We start from the raw sequence: 19,268 nt of genomic DNA on the forward strand, positions 1-19,268 counted from the left end.
AAGATAAATAGAAGCAGGTCATCCAAATAGGCGATTATTGAAATGCCCCCGAGTCGCACACCTTCACTGGTTCTACCGTCAGCCTGGGAAACTTTTAACAGCGCTCTACCCTGGGAATGTGCAGATAAGTGTCCCACAGATCTGCGATTGCCATTAAGCAGTGTGGAGGGGGGGGATGAGTCTATACGGAGCCTTCTGTAAGTTATCCTGTTCCGCCAGGCCCTGAATTTAGGGAAGTCGCTGAACCAGGAGTTATGTTTAACAGAGGAAGAACTGACCTTCTCTATATGAAGTGGCATGTTTGGGGTGCGAACCCAGAAACTCAGTGCTGGTAGGCAAAAATGCTAACCCATTAGCCACTGTCCTGCCACTTTAATCCCTCTGGTCATGGAGTGATAACAGCTTCTACTCCTGGATTCCCAAGGTGGCACGAATGGCTCCCAAGCGATCCTCCACCTCCTCCAGGGAAGGCTTGTAAGGAGAGGGTCTAAAAGGACTCACCGTCCAACCCCTCTACCTACACCTGGAAGCCTGAAGAAGCTCTAACTGGCTCCTCTACCTCCCCTTGAAAAGAAGGATTTCCTCACCGGGTCTTGCCATCCTATGATGGCTTCCATCCAAGCTTTCAGGACCAGGAACACCCTTTTAAAACAACATACTGATGTGGCATTGGTAACTAGGCCCTTGCCTATTTTCAGGGTACTCTGCTGTTTAATATTCAAGCCCCAAGCAGGTGATACCCTGTCCGAGACTGAACCTATGGTTTAAGTGCTGCTAGTCCGGAGTGCCAACCACTAAGCCATTGTTGATACAATGTTTACGATTTTCCATGGAGGGTGGTAAGGCTGACGCTTTTCTGTGCAGTTTGGTAAACTGGTGATGAGCGGCCGGGGAGGGTGGGCTTGCAAAATCAAGCTGGTGAACCCTGTGAAGGAATGTAATGAACATAATGATAATCATAAAAATGCCTATTTTCTTATGTGTATAGATGTTTCTATGCAACTCCTTACTTATTATATAGTAAAACAGCTCAGCTCTGCTTTGGAACCAAAGATGGCATCTACCCCCTGCTGCCCCCGTACTGGAGGAATGAGGAAGTAAAGAAGAAGAACCAACAACCAAGCCTCCAGCATCAAGTTCCTGCACTCCTCTTGTATTTCAGCCAATAAGATGTACCTTTTAGACTGACCACATTTACATAGTAGTGACGTATAATCTATTGTTCTTTGTGTATAAAACGTTGGGCACCACCCTGCAATAAACAGAGATGAGGAAGTAATCAAACTAAGTACATGTCAGTGTGGTTACTCCCGGCGTGCACGCACATCTATACTTTATAATTAGGAACAGCAGCAGACATCTAATTTGAACCCGATTGCGCTTCAGATCCATCACACCCCTCCTTACCATCCCTAGAAAGAATTATTGGAGGAGACCACTACCCGCTATGGGAGGAAGGCCCTCAATCTTCCTTCAGACTGTTCGGAAGGACAAACCCCCCCATTTTGCCCCGCCTTTCTGACCCCAATACCTCTTTGGAACGTCGGTCTTTGTGACCCTGAATTCTCTCTGAGGGCGAGACTTATTCCTTGCTTGCTTCCCCATACTACACCAGACGGCAAAGGACTCTCACCCATCAGCCGTCCGATCTAAACGGTTTCCACACCAGGACCTAACCAGTAAAAGCCCTCCATGAGAATCCCGCAGAGCTTAGCCTTGGACGCACTGTCCTACTGCCAAGCTTTAACTGAGATGACTAGGGCTGAGGATCTGGCAGACATATGCCGTGAATCAGACAAGGCATTCGCACTATATGCCACCCCCTGCAAGAGCATGGGAAAGGACAACAAGATTGTCTCCGTCCCATCCCTGCCCCTATGTGCGCATCCTCTTGTCCATGGGATCTCACCCAGGTAAGGTCTGTATGCCTGGAAACCTGATAGAAGGCTGTGTCCAGTCTTGGTACCCTACCGACTGACGTCTTCCGTGAAAAGAAAACCTAGGCTTCAGGGCCCTTGAAAGGAAGGGTTTTCTCCCCAGATCTTACCAATCGTTGATGGCTTCCACCAGACCTTACTGGGCTGAGAACAACTTCTTCTGTTCCCCCAAGCCCTGGTACATCTGGTCATGGAGCGATAAGGGCTTCTCCTGGATACCCAGGGTGGTACGGATGTCTCCCAAGAGATCCTCCACCCCCTCAAGTGAAAGCTTGTGGTGAGAGGGGCTAGAGGGCTCACCACCCAACCCTTCTCCCTATGACTCCACCTGAGAGCCTGAAGAAGCGCTAACTGGCTCCTCCTCAGCTTGTCATTATTGCCCCCCAATGCCCCTCCATTAGGGGAGGATAAGACCGGCGGGCAGATGCAATACTCTGCTGAGCTGGCGGAGGGCCAGCCTGGGGCTGAACCAGACTAAAAAAAAGGGGCATGCTGGGGATTGCAGTTCCTCAGGCTCCCTGGAGAGGGAATGCTGGGCATTGCAGTTCCTCAGGCTCACCGCACCGAGGGCATTGCAGTTCCTCAGGTTCACCGCACAGAGGGCATGCTGGGCATTGCAGATCCTCATTCCTACTGCACCAAGGGGCATGCTGGGCACTGCGGTTCCTCAGGCTTACTGCACAAAGGGCATGCTGGGCACTGCGGTTCCTCAGGCTTACTGCACAAAGGGCATGCTGGGCAATGCGGTTCCTCAGGCTTACTGCACAAAGGGCATGCTGGGCACTGCGGTTCCTCAGGCCTACTGCACAAAGGGCATGCTGGGCACTGCGGTTCCTCAGGCCTACTGCACAAAGGGCATGCTAGGCACTGTGGTTCCTCAGGCCTACTGCACAAAGGGCATTCTGGGCACTGTGGTTCCTCAGGTTTACTGCACAAAGGGCATGCTGGGCACTGCGGTTCCTCAGGCTTACTTGCACCAGCCAAAGCTTGGCCCTCTCTCATAAACCGCGGCCCCGGCAGAAGTGCACGCCACCACCGGACGTGACGTCACTACGTCCTCCACTCCAGCTTCGAGCTCCCTCACTGCCCACACAGATCGCAATGAGGAACGGTGCACCTCCGACGCCCCCCCGGACAGAATTAGAGCGGGGCCCCCGAAGCTTTTTCCTCACCCTCAGGAGAAGCTGGGGTGGCTAAAAGGCGGACCGAATGGTACCTTCCCTAAGGTTCCGCCAATGAAAAATAGAGATAGGGAGAGCTTCTCTCCACAGTAAAAACCGGCTTCAACCTCCCCAGCTGATCAGCCCTGGTTCCCAGTGATGTCCCCCATCGGAGGAAACACCGAAACTGAGGGCCCAGTGGGGCAGGAGGGGCTTAAATGTTGAAGCTAAGGCGGTGTTTCCTGTGAAGGGAGGAGACAAGGTCTCTCAAAAGGGGGCTGTCCTGAAAGACATTTAGGGAAAAATCTGTGTACATACTAAAAGGTCATGTGATCTCCTGTGTCAGCCAGAGCCGGCTGCAGGGGGGAGTAGAGAGTGCTCAACAATGGCTGGCTGGTAACATCACCCACAGGCTAACAATGGCCCATCCTTTGTTAGCGCTCCCTCCTCTCCCCTGAAGCTGCTGCTGGCTGACACAGGGGTGCCGGATCATGTGACTGGATCATAGTGGCCTGAAAATAGGTAATACTCAACATAGGGGTTAATTTATTCAAGGCAAATATAGTTTGCACTTTGGAAGTGCAGTTGCAACCATTTTCCCCAGAGATTAGTGAATGTAGTGCAGCTCTGCTGATTTCCATCATCCAATTATGTGCATGCAATTGGGCATTGTTTACATAGTGAAGCTTCGCCACATTCACCAAGCTCTGGGTAAAAAGAATACAACTGAACTTGCAAAATGCATAGGTGTGGATTTACTAAAGGCAAGTAGACCGTGCTCTTTGCATGTGCGGTTGTGCCAGAACTTAGTATATGAGGGGAAGCTCTGCTGACTTCCTTTCTCCAATTCTATGCAAGCAAAATGCTGTTTTTCTTTATATTCCTTGCATGTGATTGAGTAGTCTTTTCAAAGTGAAGCTTTATCTTATTTACTAAGCTCTGGAGCAACTGCACTTACAAAGTGAACAACAGTTTGTTTCACCACATGACACTTCAAAACTTGTTACAGGCAAACTTTTAAGAAAAAAAAAAGCCTTGCAAATAGTAGGGGGCAAATACTGCTACCTCCATATACAGTCAGGTCCATAAATATTGGGATATCGACAATTCTAATCTTTTTGGCTACATACACCACCACAATGGATTTGAAATGAAACAAAATGTGGTTTAACTGCAGACTTTCAGCTTTAATTTGAGGGTATTTACATCCAAATCAGGAGAACGGTTTAGGAATTACAACAGTTTGTATATGTGCCTCCCACTTTTTAAGGGACCAAAAGTAATGGGACAATTGGCTGCTCAGCTGTTCCATGGTCAGGTGTGTGTTATTCCCTCATTATCCCATTAACAAGAAGCAGATAAAAAGTCCAGAGTTCATTTTAAGTGTGCTATTTGCATTTGGAATCTGTTGCTGTCAACTCTCAATATGAGATCCAAAGAGCTGCCACTATCAGTGAAGCAAGCCATCATTAGGCTGAAAAAACAAAACAAACCCATCAGAGAGATAGCAAAAACATTAGGTATGGCCAAATCAACTGTTTGGAACATTCTTAAAAAGAAAGAACGCACCGGTGAGCTCAGCAACACCAAAAGACCCGGAAGACCACGGAAAACAACTGTGGTGGATGACCCTTCACAACAGTTGGCCAGATCAAGAACAATCTCCAGGTGGTAGGTGTATGTGTGTCAAAGTCAACAATCAAGAGAAGACTTCACCAGAGTGAATACAGAGGGTTCACCACAAGATGTAAACCATTGGTGAGCCTCAAAAACAGGAAGGCCAGATTAGAGTTTGCCAAACATCTAAAAAAGCCTTCACAGTTCTGGAACAACATCCTATGGACAGATGAGACCAAGATCAACTTGTACCAGAGTGATGGGAAAAGAAGAGTATGGAGAAGGAAAGGAACTGCTCATGATCCAAAGCATACCACCTCATCAGTGAAGCATGGTGGTGGTAGTGTCATGGCGTGGGCATGTATGGCTGCCAATGGAACTCTTTTTTCTTGTATTTATTGATGATGTGACTGCTGACAAAAGCAGCAGGATGAATTCTGAAGTGTTTAGGGCAATTATCTGCTCATATTCAGCAAAATGCTTCAGAACTCATTGGACGGCGCTTCACAGTGCAGATGGACAATGACCCGAAGCATACTGCGAAAGCAACCAAAGAGTTTTTAAGAAAAAGAAGTGGAATGTTATGCAATGGCCAAGTCAATCACCTAACCTGAATCCGATTGAGCATGCATTTCACTTGCTGAAGACAAAACTGAAGGGAAAATGCCCCAGGAACTAGCAGGAACTGAAGACAGTTGCAGTAGAGACCTGGCAGAGCATCGCCAGGGATGAAACCCAGCGTCTGGTGATGTCTATGCGTTTCAGACTTCAGGCTGTAATTGACTGCAAAGGTTTTGCAACCAAGTATTAAAAAGTGAAAGTTTGATGGATGATTGTTAATCTGTCCCATTACTTTTGGTCCCTTAAAAAGTGGGAGGCACATATACAAACTGTTGTAATTCCTACACCGTTCACCTGATTTGGATGTAAATACCCTCAAATTAAAGCTGAAAGTCTGCAGTTAAAGCACATTTTGTTTCATTTCAAATCCATTGTGGTGGTGTATAGAGCCAAAAAGATTAGAATTGTGTCAATGTCACAATATTTATGGACCTAACTGTAAATTCAGAGTACAATTGTAGCTAGAAAACAAAGTTTCTGTGACATTACATGTAGGTTATAGATTTACATAGCTCCCAAAGTGTTGCTCATTTAGAGGGACATTCCCTCTTTTGAGACCAAATCCCTCTGTCCCCGATGCAGCTTTTGTTGTCCCTCTTTTAGGTCTGAGGTGTAGATCTCCATAAAAAATATACTATTTTAGGTGTAGATCTCTCTAAAAAAAAAAAATATATTATATATATATATATATATATATATATATATATATATATATATATATATATATATATATATATATACACACACACTATTTTACTACCAATAGTGCACTAAACTTTTTATCCAACCTCTAGATCATGGTTTCAACTCTAGTTCTCAAGTACCCCCGATAGGTCATGTTTTCAGGATTTCCCTCTGATGAAACCGCTGTGGTAATTACTAAGGCAGTGAAACTGATCAAATCACCTGTGAAAAATAATGGAAAGCCTGAAAATAAGACCTGTTGGGGGTACTTGAGGACTGGAGTTGAGAAACATTGCACTAGATGACTGTATTTGCTATTTTGAAAAGCCAATATTAGGCCTAGTTCACACTAGTGAGTTTTGAGTTGTAGAGAATCACATAAGGGAAATCACATTGTTTCAATGGTATCTGTTCACATCAATGCAACGCTGCATGGAGCGATTTTGGAAACGTTTCCTGCATTACATTGGTGTGATTCCAGCACAATGTTGGCCTCATAGAATATACAACCCTTATCAAGGTTGCATCCAAGCCGCGCTACATAAAACACTGAGCCTTTGTTCACATTGATGCAATTTCAGATGTGAATCGAATCGCACTGAAGAAAAATAACACTGGTTCCTATAGCCCGTTTACATTAATGCAACACAGCTGCAATCCAACTTTGGAAAAGGGTCCTGCGCTTCTTTGGTGTGTTGTTACAGTCCACAGACTTCAATGAGAACGCTTTCAAATCATGTAGCTGTCCTATCATTCCAGCAGGTGTTTTTCCCCAGCACATAAATCAGAGCTATATCGAAGGCCCCTTTCACACTTGTAAGACCTGAAAGTCACGCAACTTGAAGCAATGCTGTGTAACCTTGAGATCTATGGACAACATCAAAGTCAGACCAAAGTAGTGCAGGGACTACCTTGAAATCACACACATAAGTACAGTACTCATTGGAAATCATAAGGTATGACTTGTCATACAACTTTGCAATCCCAAGTCACACAAGTGTGAAAGGAGCCTAAAGCATATCAAAATCGCATCAAGTTGCACTGCAACGTAAAAATCATTGCATCAGTGCACACGCACAAAGTTGGATGAAAATCTTATTGCAGTAGTGTAAACATAGCCTAAAGGAAAAATAGAGGTCAAAAAGCGTTTGTGTGGTTTATCCAATCATTTTCTGGATCTCTGTAGCCAGGGACGTGTCCTTTGCCTACATGCTGTGCACAAAAAGGTGTCCCTCAGTAAGTTGGGAGGTATATATATCTCCCATATATCTAGGCAGCGGCTCTTTCCCTACAACAACCAAACACACCAAAACCGGCTAAAACTTTTGAGCTTCGTAGGCAGTACGCAGACACGGCGACATTCCCAAGGAACACCACACTTCCCACACCCCAAGCAGCCATGAGGCATCATAGGCGTGTCCGCTCCACCGACCAATGAAAGTTTGCTTTATTTCCAGCTGGCGGGCCAATGCGATGATGAGGTGCTGGCGGCAGGAAGTGAGCTCATGGACCCATGTGAACAAGCTTGGATTGCAACACATGCACCAGCAGCCGCGGCGAAGAAAGAAGCCGGTTTCTACGTCACATCTGGGAGCTGGGGCTGCTTGCTTTGAAAGCGGGCGTTGAGCTCCACGCGGAGGGCCGAGGACAAGGGGGGGGAAACAGGTGAGGCTCGCGGTAAGGCAGTCATAGACTGAAGAGGCGGCTGTGACTGGCGCCGTGTAAGCTAACCGTGTGGTTTTGTGTTGAACAGCTCTCTCGGCTTTAGACAGCAGGAGGAGAGAAGATGGCGGACGATCCGAGTGCGGCAGACAGAAACGTGGAGATCTGGAAAATCAAGAAGCTGATTAAGAGCTTGGAGGCGGCCAGAGGGTGAGTGTGAGGCTCGCTGAGTGCAATGACGAGCGGAGACGTGGAGAGGGAGAGCAGGCCGCAGGAGGGCGAGCACGCCGCTGTCCAGCCATCGCCACTGCGCCGGCCTCTACCTCACCCACCTGTATAAGCTCTGTATCTGAGGGCTCACCACAGCCATGTACCTAAAGGGCTCATCGCAGGTTTACTTTCTCTACGGCACGATCACTCCGATCAGCTGTGGTGCCTATGGAGGAGGATGTCCACGTATTCCTCTCATCTAACCCACGATGGGCACACCTGTTGTAATGACTTATGTTTTCATTTTCAAACCCATGAGGAAAAAAGAGCAGGCTTAGATTTCAAGTACACATCTAACAAATAGAACATCTAGGAGGACCAAGTATATGGCTGGCCAGCATGTAGGAAGGACAAGTAGCAGTATGTTTCTTTTCTCTAGTCGTATGTACAGAGGTTTGGAAACAAAAGCCGGTATATGGTTGCTGTGAGCAACAAATCCATATATTTTTTTCTTAATATTGTATGTTATGTGAAGGCCCATTCACACTGGCAGCTGTGCTAGATCACAGATGTTAATGTGGGGTAGGATGACAGTGGTTCAGATCCCGGTACATAGCACAGTTTTTTTTTTTTTGAGTGAGTTGTGTTTTTTTTTTTTGTGCAGTTTGGTGTCAAATAGTGTTGTTAAAGGGGGAAGTTCTGCATTAAAGCGGAGTTTCACCCAAAAATGGATCTTCTGCTTTAAGGGAAGGTGACCCCCTGACATGCCACATTTGGCATGTCATTTTTTTTGAGGGGGGTGGAAACGTTCTTTTTAGAGGGTTCCAGCACCCACTTCCTCTTGCGGCGCCTTCTCACAGTGACAATGCCGGCGCCACAGAGAGGAGGGGGAGATGAGCAGAGCTTCGTTCCCCCGCATCGCTGGACCCTGGGACAGGTAAGTGTCTGACTAACTATTAAAAGTCAGCAGCTGCAGTATTTGTAGCTGACTTTTAAATTTTTTTTTTTTTTTTTAAGCAGAACACCGCTTTTTAGGCCCCTTTCACACTTGTGTGATTGAGGACTGCTAAGTCGCATGACAAGTTGTTCCCTATGATTTCCAATGATAACCATTCATACACGTGCAACTTCAAAGTAGTCCCTCTACTACTTTGGTCTGACTTTCATGCAACTTGAGGTCCATAGACCTCAAGTTTACACAGGAATTCCCTGAAATTGCGCGACTTTTAAGTTGCGGCAGTGTGAAAGGGGTCTAAGGCCTCCTCTTTCAAGCATGGCACTTTTGAGGAGAGGGGAGCGAGTACCTGATTTTGACAAGTACCTGCTCCCACTTATACTCTGACAAACCCCCCCCCCCCCCCCCCGGCCAGGGGTCTCCAAACTACGGCCCTCCAGTTCAGGAACTGCAATTCCCATCATGCCTAGTCACGTGTCTGAATGTCAGAGTTTTACAATGCCTCATGGAACATGTAGTTCCCCAACAGTCGGGGGGGCCATAGTTTGGATGTCCCTGGGATAGGCGATTGAATTGTAAGTCCCCCCCCCCCCCCGCACTCCCTCCTCCCAGTCTTCTGGGACATGCCACAGGTTCCAGAAGACAGCTGGGCCATTCACAATGCGCAGCACAGCTCGCACATGCGCTGTGGGCAACCGGCTGTGAAGCCAGAAGCTGTCACAGCCAGATGCCCACGGTTAGGATGCCGGATCCAGGACCCCAAAGGCTAGTAAAAAATTAGCCTGGGTGAGGACGGCGCTGGATCATGGGACAGGTGAATGGCTGTTTATTGAAAGCCTGCAGCTACAGTTTTTGTAGCTGTTGATTTACTTTTTACACAGGAGAATGGAGCTCCCCCTTTTAATGCAGATGTCCATGTTTGGATTTTATTGCATAGTGCAGCTTGTAAGCATACATATGCCATAGCTGTGGGTGTAGAAAATCGTTGATCGCCATGGTCTTTAAGGTCCTCCAATAAGCAGCTGCCCTTCTACATAGTGGACTCAAGGCTTGGCATTCACAGAATCGCTTGAATTTTAATTAATCAATGCAAGGCATTCCTTGATTGAACGAGGTGAAAAGGCAGGGCAGCGTGGTGTTTTTTTTTTTTTTTTTTTTTTCCCAACATGGCGTTTATTGAGGAAAAATAAAATGGTGTTGTAAATGGTACCCATGCAGCTGTTTGGCACAGGACCCTGAAGACAGCAGTTACTACTATAGTGATTGCATTCTACCACAGCATTTTAACAAGTATTTCATATGCATACTTGCATTGGTCCAGACTGGACCATTGTAACTATGCATTAAATCCATATCTGAAATTCAGCTTTAAAGCTTAACTCTGGTTTTGATTTCACTTTAAATGGTTTTGTTTTGGGCCATCTAGTTTCATTACTGATAAATGTGCCTACTGTCAGCGCTGTATTAAAGCGGCGTTCTGATAAAAAAGAAAAGTCAGCTACAAATACTGCAGCGGCTGACTTTTAATAATCAGACACTCACCTGTCCCAGGGTCCAGCGATGCGGAGGGAACGAAGCCCCGCTCGTCTCCCCCCTCCTCTCTGGGCACTGGCATTGTTACTGTGGGCGCCCGGCTGTGGCTTCACAGCTGGGCACGCACTGTGCATGCGCGAGCCGTGACTGGCCGGGCAATCATCTGGGACCTGTGACGTGTCCCAGATGATTGCAGTGGGGTGGAGAGGTGATCTTACTTCCGGTGCGCCGGAAGCTTCCTGTGAATGGCTGAGCATCACTCAGCTTGACTCTATTTGTCCTGGGAAAAGGGTGGAACACAGTTCTGTAAATTGTGTGTAGCTAATGCTTCATATAGTTTTTATACAGGACTGACAGCATATACATGTATTAGTAATGGCCCGTACAAACTATTTCAAATAAAATGAAACCCTGATTTAGTTTTTTAGGTTCTATTGGCTGTGGTTGATTGCACTGTGCTGAAAAAAAAGTACTGCATTTTGCCCTGTCTTGCAGTGGGACAGTGCTGGGACTCTAGAATTTTCTTCATGTGAATTTATAAATTACAGTGTCTGGTATATGACTGAGATCAGACCCTCCGTACAGCCCTGTTCACCCAGTGTGCTTGGTTTACTAAGGGCTACCGCTACAATGCAATTTTAGAAGCGTTCTTCAGTGTGATTATCAAGAGCAATTTTAATACAACTTGTCTGCCTTTTTGCATATTCTATGGGACCAGGTCGCACCGTAAATTGCATCAAAGTAGTACAAAGTAACCTTTTCCAAAATCGTGCTGTGTCGTATTGTTGAGAACGGGTACCATTGAATATAATGTGATTTTTTTTTTTTTTTTTTTTTTTTTTTTTTTTTTTTTTCCCTTGTGTGATTCTGTGCGACTCAGTCACATCTGAGATCTCACTAGTTTGAACCAGCACTAATTAAGTGTATGTTTTTACACAATACATTGTGCAAAAAATGATCCCATGGAAAGAAAATTCCTGTTTTATCTGCAAATGATGATTGAAAGTGGTTGCAAACCCACATGGTAGGGGGGAACCCTGCAAGACAAAGGCATAATGAGCTAGTATGCCGGCTACATTTCTCGCCGGAGTTACTTCTGGGTATTGTGGCTCCGGTGTCACTCCCGCGCGTGGGAGCTGCAGGTAACGGCACACTCACTGAAGAAAACGGCACGTACGTGCCATTGCTGCAGTGCGCATGTGCCGATGACGTCGGCAGATACAGGGGATATGGTTTAGGAGATATCCGGGGTAGCTACAGGTAAGCCTTATTCTAGGCTTAACTGTAGCAAAAAGTCTATTGTAAGGGTTTACAGCCACTTTGTCAATCTTCAGTAGTGATACACACATATATCGGTTCCCAAAAATGTTATCAGTGTTTTTGCCAATAGAAAAAGTGAGCAAATTTTTTTTTTTTTTTTTTTTGCCGCAATTTTACTTTTAGTTTGTGGTGCATTTTTCATAGGTCATGACTCAAGTGCAAAACAGGTGCATTTTTGCCATGTTTTCAATTCATTTCAACGGGGAGGTTCATTTTTTTTTTTTTTTTTTTTTTTACGCAAAAGCGCTTCAAAAAACTTTGCGATGTGAATGCAGCCTATTGGCCAAAATTAGTTCATGCTATTAACTAAAAAGTCGAAATATAATACAATTTTTTTGTGTGTATGTATAATCTATATTGTCAATTTTAAAAACTGTCCATTTCTGTTTTCGGCCACGTGCATCCTGAATTTTAGGTTTTGGTCCAGAATTTTCATTTTGGTGCACCACTAATTTTCAGTTTGAACGTTCTCCAATCCTTTAGACCCCTTTCACGCTGGGGCATTTTTCAGGCGCTTCAACGTTAAAAAAAAAAGCGCCTGAAAGAAGCCTCATCTGCGATCCCAATGTGAAAGCCCGAGTGCTTTCACACTGGGGCGTTTTTCAGGCAATTTAGCATTAAAAAAAGCTCCTGAAAGAAGCCTAACAAAACCTCATGTAAATGCACTGTTCTGTGTAAACCAAGTAACCATTTGTCTGCTAAATGTTGTATAGATAGGACACCATGGATGAAGCAAAAACAAAATCTGATATGAAGACGTTAGATTTCACATTTTTCATTGTGAAATTTAGTCAAATTGCTATGCACAAATTTTTGTCCAGATCTGAGTTGTGCCAAATGATGTTTTTTGGTTCACCACTGATAAACTCCCTTTTAATGCAGATATTTTGTTGACCAGTTGCTATGTTCTGCATAGTCTGTGTGGAGATGGCCATCTTGGTAGAGAGTAAGACAGGGGTTTGTTAACTCATGTTAGCGCCACCAGCCAGGATAATTGTCACTACTGTGCTGCTCACCATCTCAAATCTCCCCACACCAGCAGCCAGAGGCAGCAGTGCCATAGATCTCAGACAGCCCATATACATCTGAGACTAAAGACACAAGAATTCATAGGTACCCATACCAGGAAGTTCACAGTTGGCTTTCAGGAGGAATTCCAGGCAGTGTACACCCCCCCACCGTTTTTCAAAATTAACATTTCCAGATATTCCCTATATTATAGCAGATTGTTTACTGTTTAAACAGTATAAACCTTCCAGCATGACCCCCTCCAATAGGTTTAAAGTAATATTAAGCTCTCAGCGTTTTATAGCTTAACACTTTGAATATATTATCATAAACCTTAGTTTATGAGTTAGTTATGAGGAAAGGTTGCGAGCACTGAACTTATTCTCTCTGGAAAAGAGAGGCTTGAGAGGGGATATGATTTCAATTTACAAATACTGTACTGGTGACCCCACAATAGGGATAAAACTTTTTCGCAGAAGAGAGTTTAATAAGACTCGTGGCCACTCATTACAATTAGAAGAAAAGAGGTTTACCTTAAACTACGTAGAGGGTTCTTTACTGTAAGAGCGGCAAGGATGTGGAATTCCCTTCCACAGGCGGTGGTCTCAGCGGGGAGCATTGATAGCTTCAAGAAACTATTAGATAATCACCTGAATGATTATATATGAAATATGTAATGTAATACTGACACATAATCACACATAGGTTGGACTTGTGTCTTTTTTCAACCTCACCTACTATGTAACTATATGTAACTATGTAACCTTGCCCAGTAAACTATTGTTTACAATTCTTACCCTAGCTGTTTCAATTTACAACTTATGATGTTCCTCCTGTTCTGTGTCTATTCACGCTAGCCGCAGCATTGCGGTGCGATCTGACAGGATACCTGCAGTGCTGATGTGCCAGTCCATGCGTGTTGCACTATTCGCTTTTTAAAAAAAATACTTTATTCAAATTTCATTCAGTTCTATTGGCCGTTGCCTAGTGCATGGCAGTGGATTGCCGTGCACCTGAAAAACAAGTACAGTCCCCCCCCCCCTTTTTTTTTATTTTCTCATTCTCCTCTCACACTGGCACTGCAAGTGAAATGGCCACATAAAAGACAAGGTATTTTGCTTTGTTTTTTTTGTTGATGGACTATGCTGGAATAACCACCCCCAAAGGGAGGGAGGAGGAGGAGCCAGAGTACCTTTCCATCCTAGACTACAGGGCTGTGTTACTTTTGATGCACACAGTGTAGGAAGAAATCTCTAGTCTGCATGCCAGCGTGGTTCTATCAAACACTACAGGAGAAAGGAACCACCCTAAAACAGGAAATCTGGGGCAGCAGTCAGGGAATCTGTTAAAACTAGAACGTGGAATGGGAAAGATTAAAAGTGTGGAGATTTTAAAAACAAACCTTATACTTGCCTAGGTGGATGCTGCCTCTGCAGTAAGAACTAAGCGATCAAACACTGCTGATCATTCAGTTCTTCGCTCTGAGCAGGGAGCCGTGACTGTCAGTCACAGGCTTTATGCTCTCTCCAGCGCTCACTGGAGTGCTGGGCTGTAGAGAAAGCGGCTGGCTGACTGTCCTAGCAGCTAAAAGGTGAGCCAGCTGCAGATCCAGGCATGTAGGTGGATCCAGACTGTTAAGTTGGGGTCTTTCCCCCAGCCAGGACCTGCTGAGTGATGTCAGCCAACCGCAAGCTTTAGCTCGCTGTCGGCTGAAAACTGGTCACAGGAGTGCAGAACAAAATGGACTCCTGTGATCCATAGAAATAGTTTGGCCAAAAATAACTTTGGCCATACTTCTCCTTTTAGGCCCCTTTCACACGGGCGCTCCGATCAGATCTTCCTGTCAGTTTTTCAGGCAGACCTGATCGGATACTCCTTGCAACTCTGAAGCGGCAGAGGTTAGCAGTGACATGTTCGCTGACATCCGCCGGTATCTGATCCTGTCTGCAATCCAGATGGATGGAAACCCTATTTTCCATCCATCTGGAGGATCGGATGAAAACAGACAGGCGGTCCGTTTTCATCCGATCTCCCATAGAGAGCGGGGCTCTGACAGGTCGGTCTCCACACAGTGAGCGGAGACGGACCTGTCATCCGCCTGCTCAGCAGGGATAAACGGCCCAATCCCCCGCTGAGCAAGCCGTGTGGAAGGACCCTAAGATTTGGTTAAATGTGTAAGATGAGTGTAATTTGAAACCTAGCAAGGGGAATCTATAAAAGTTGAAGCTGCCACAATAATCTGGAGCATTTGTGCATGTCATCCAGTCGGCTTCAATCTTTCATTTTCACAGCTTAACTTAATCTGATTAACTACTTGCCTACTGGGCACTTAATTCACAATTCTTTGCAAAATTATTTTTTTTTTTCCCCCCCCCACATTGTAATAGGTTCTTTCCCTCACATGGCATGTGTATACCACAAATGACGCCCCAAAATACATTCTGCTGCTACTCCTGAGTATTATGATACCACGTGTGTGGCTTTTCCACAGCCTGGCCACATAGAGAGGCCCAACATGCAGGGAGCACCATCAGGTGTTCTAGGAGCATAAATTACACATCTAACTTGTTGACTACCTATTACACTTTTGAAGGCCCTGGAGCACTAGGACAATGACAGGTGGCACTGATGGTTGGCACTGGGGACAGATGGCACTGTTTTTTTTTTTTTTTTTTTCTTTCTTTCTTGCTCTGCAGCAGGAAGCCCTCCCTCCTCAACGCTGTCTCTGTGTGAGGAGGGAGAGCCGGCGATGAGATGATCTCATATGTTTACATATGGGATCCTTTCTCATTGGAAGCTCCGATCGAGTGCTAAATGGCCGTTGTAATTGGCCATTTAGCACAATCTGTGATTGTCTAAACAGGAGGATGTCCAGGGATGCCCTCACAGCAATTGAGCACCACGCAGTAGCCGTCTTTCAGGTATAGCGTGGGCGCGAAGTGGTTAAAGAAGCTGGTTGCACAGCTATTTTGAGAAGTTTCCCCCAGTGTTTGAGGATCTGCCTGAACAGGCCAGGTTTTATGTATTACCTTGGGGAGATGCAGACTAGAATACTGCAATCACTGAGCAGCAAATATCACCTGTGATTTATTTCGGTTATCTTGCAAACCTGGCCTGTTAGTGGGCCCTGAGGACAGGGTTGATGACCACTGCTCTAACAGATAGTTTTTCAGATGTCTACGCAATTTCAGATAAAAAAAGCTGGGGAGCGTTCTTTACATCAACACAGCGTGGCAGATACATAAATGTTTGAAAAACGAATCTGCTACCTGTTAAAGCATTCATCTATGGTGTGAAGATGAGACCAATTTAATATCTTAAGCTGGCTATAAACTGCAAATTTCATCCAGTTCCTGATCAGCTGGCTGAAATTCACCATAGATCCAACTGACCCAGAATTTTTAGTGTTAAAGTGGGATACCTAAATAAACAGACATACATATTCACCTATATGGCTTGCACCATTGGTCCAATGCTGCAGCTTTCCCCCGCACCAAGAAATGAGCAATCATATGACCGCTGATTGTTCAGTCTTTAAGCGACAATCTGGTCCCCGCATTTCTTAACCCACTTTCTGAGCCCGGGTCATCCTGGACCCCCTCCTGCCTGTGACTACATTGAAATTAGCAAAAAAAAAGTTTTGTGGGGAAAATCTCTAGATTTAAAGCTGAAAATTGCAGTGGAAGTTGGTTTTATTCTTTCAATGGGCTATTTCTATAATTTAGTACAAACGCCCCCCCTCCTCCCTTCTTCCTTCTGTCCTTCTTTTTTTTTTTTTTTTTCTTCTTTTATTAGATAATTTAGGCTACTTATGCTGAGCGGATACACACAGCCCGCTTTGCTCTATGAGCAGTTGGATTCAAACAGACTGGCTGTATGTTTTATTAAAGCGCTATGTAAACTGTTGGCGCTGTATAATAATCCTAGACTGCCCTCCAATCTGACTGGGTGGAGGGGAATGGATCCCCCTCGCGTTTGTTTTTGCCAGATTGGATTGGAGGTAGGCGGGTGTAAATGAACACGTCTTTTTGCATCTGCTGCTCCATAGAAGAGACTGGAGGGTCTGATCAGGTCTGCCTGAAAAATGGAGAGAGGCGGACATGATTGGACAGATGGCTCGTGTGAAGGCGGCCTTATTGTTACTGCAGTGTTAAGTCAGTAATGATGAAAAGATCCGCTACAGTAAGATTACAGGAAATACCTGTCACTAGTCCTTTGACTTATTTTGGGCCACTGCTTCCACAGTTCAGATTCTCTTTAACTAGTCAGTGAGGCAAAAAGGAAAGTACTGTGTATATACTCGAGTATAAGTCGACCCGAATATAAGCCGAGGCACCTAATTTTACCACAAAAAACTGGGAAACTTATTGACTCGAGTATAAGCCTGGGGTGAGAAATGCACAGCTACCGTAAGTGGAAAAAGCCGGTCAACAATGCCCATTTGCAGCCTCACTGTGCCCATTTGCAGCCATAGGTCCCCTGAACTTCAAACTCAGTAGTTAAGGGTTCCTAGATGCCCCCTAGCTGCAGCCAAAATGTGGGGTCTCTGGACCCATAGGGTCCCGAAATGACATTGCTGCAGATGGACACAGTTGACCGACTTTGGGGCCCCGTATCTCAGGGTCACTTGATGCTAGGAACCCCACATTTGGTGTGCAAACCCAGTGGAACTAGTACTACAACATATCCAAAGCTGGGGTTCCTAGCACCAAGTGGCCCGAGATACGGGGCCCCAAAATCGGTTTGGAAAATGTCAAGCACTTTTCTGCAGCAGAGTGACATTTTCTGAACCTATTTTGGGGCCCCATATCTCAGGGCCACTTGGTGCTAGGAACCCCAGCTTTGGATATGTTGTGCTAGTTCCACTGGGTTTGCACACCAAATTTGGGCTTCCTAGCACCAAGTGGCCCTGATATACGGGGCCCAAAAGTTGGTTCGGAAAATGTCATTCTTTGCACCAGAAAAGTGCTTGACTCGAGTATAAGCTGAGGGGGCCACTTTCAGCACCAAAAAATGTGCTGAAAAACTCGGCTTATTCTCGAGTATATACGGCAATTCCTTATCAACCCCTTGCTCAGTCTGTTAAGTTTGTGGTGTGTTTTTTTTTTTTTATGGATAACTCCCCCCTTTTGAGTTTCCAGTTATGGAAAATACCATATGGAGACGTTTTCCTGACCTTGCTCTATATCAGTTCTGTGTACTTTTTCATGTTTTTTGTTTTATAGCTTGTTTAAAAAAAAAAAAGTGAATAATTTGCATATATATATATATATATATATATATATATATATATATATATATATATATATATATATATATATATATATATATATATATATATATATATATATATTTAGACATTCTTATAATATGTCAAAAAAAGTTAGATTTTATTTCCATCATTTACACTTTCAAAATTACAGAAAACAAAAAATGGCGTCTGCAAAAGTTTCGCCACCCTGCAGAATTTATAGCATGCACTGCCCCCTTAGCAAAGCTGAGACCTGCCAGTGTCGTTGATTGTTCTCAATCATCGTCTGGGAAGACCAGGTGATGTCAATCTCAAAGGTTTTAAATGGCCAGACTCATCTGACCTTGCCCCAACAATCGGCACCATGGGTTCTTCTAAGCAGTTTTCTAGAAAACTCAAAATAGTTGACGCTCACAAAGCTGGAGAAGGCTATAAGAAGATAGCAAAGCGTTTTCAGATGTCAATATCCTCTGTTTGGAATGTAATTAAGAAATGGCAGTCATCAGGAACAGTGGAAGTTAAAGCAAGATTTGGAAGACCAAGAAAAATATCAGACAGAACAGCTCACAGGATTGTGAGAAAAGCAATTCAAAACCCACGTTTGACTGCACGATCCCTCCAGAAAGATCTGGCAGACACTGGAGTTGTGTTACACTATTCCACTATAAAGAGATACTTGTACAAATATGGTCTTCGTGGTTCATCAGAGTCATCAGAAGAAAACCTCTTCTACGTCCTCACCACAAAAATCAGCGTCGAACATTGCAAATGAACATATAGACAAGCCTGAGGCATTTTGGAAACAAGTTCTGTGGACCGATTAGGTTAAAATAGAACTTTATGGCCGGAATGAGCAAAGGTACGTTTAGAGAAGAAAGGGCACAGAATTTAATGAAAAGAACCTCTGTCCAAATGTTAAGCGTGGGGGTGGATCAATCATGCTTTGGGGTTGTATTGCAGCCAGTGGCACAGGGAACATTTCACGAGTAGAAGGAAAAATGGATTCAATAAAATTTAAGCAAATTTTGGATGGTAACTTGATGCCATCTGTGAAAAAGCTGAAGTGTAAAGAGGGGATGGCTTCTACAAATGGATAATGATCCTAAACACACCTCAAAATCCATGGGGGATTACATCAAGAGGCGTAAACTGAAGGTTTTGCCATGGCCTTCACAATCTCCTGACCTCAACATTATTAAAAATCTATGGATAGACCTTAAGCCCGTTTTCACACATGTGCAGTGCGAATTAAAGCTCAGGTTTCACTGGGGAGATAAAAATCTCCTGTTCAAAGGAATCACTGCGTTTTA

General features: G+C 44.7%; 1 protein-coding gene across 1 annotated transcript in view; it reads left to right on the forward strand.

Moving 5' to 3' along the window:
* Window positions 1-7,481: 7,481 nt before the first annotated feature.
* The window catches only part of ETF1 (eukaryotic translation termination factor 1), a gene marked incomplete at its 3' end in the record, with an annotated part of 115,437 nt that continues 103,650 nt past the window's right edge, over window positions 7,482-19,268 (forward strand). The window contains 2 exon segments of the mRNA XM_073620743.1: window positions 7,482-7,684; window positions 7,773-7,891. Coding sequence (XP_073476844.1) covers window positions 7,806-7,891 — 86 coding nt within the window.

The sequence above is a fragment of the Aquarana catesbeiana genome, linkage group LG03, assembly GCF_042186555.1.
Source record: "Aquarana catesbeiana isolate 2022-GZ linkage group LG03, ASM4218655v1, whole genome shotgun sequence".
Classification (NCBI taxonomy): Eukaryota; Metazoa; Chordata; class Amphibia; order Anura; family Ranidae; genus Aquarana; species Aquarana catesbeiana.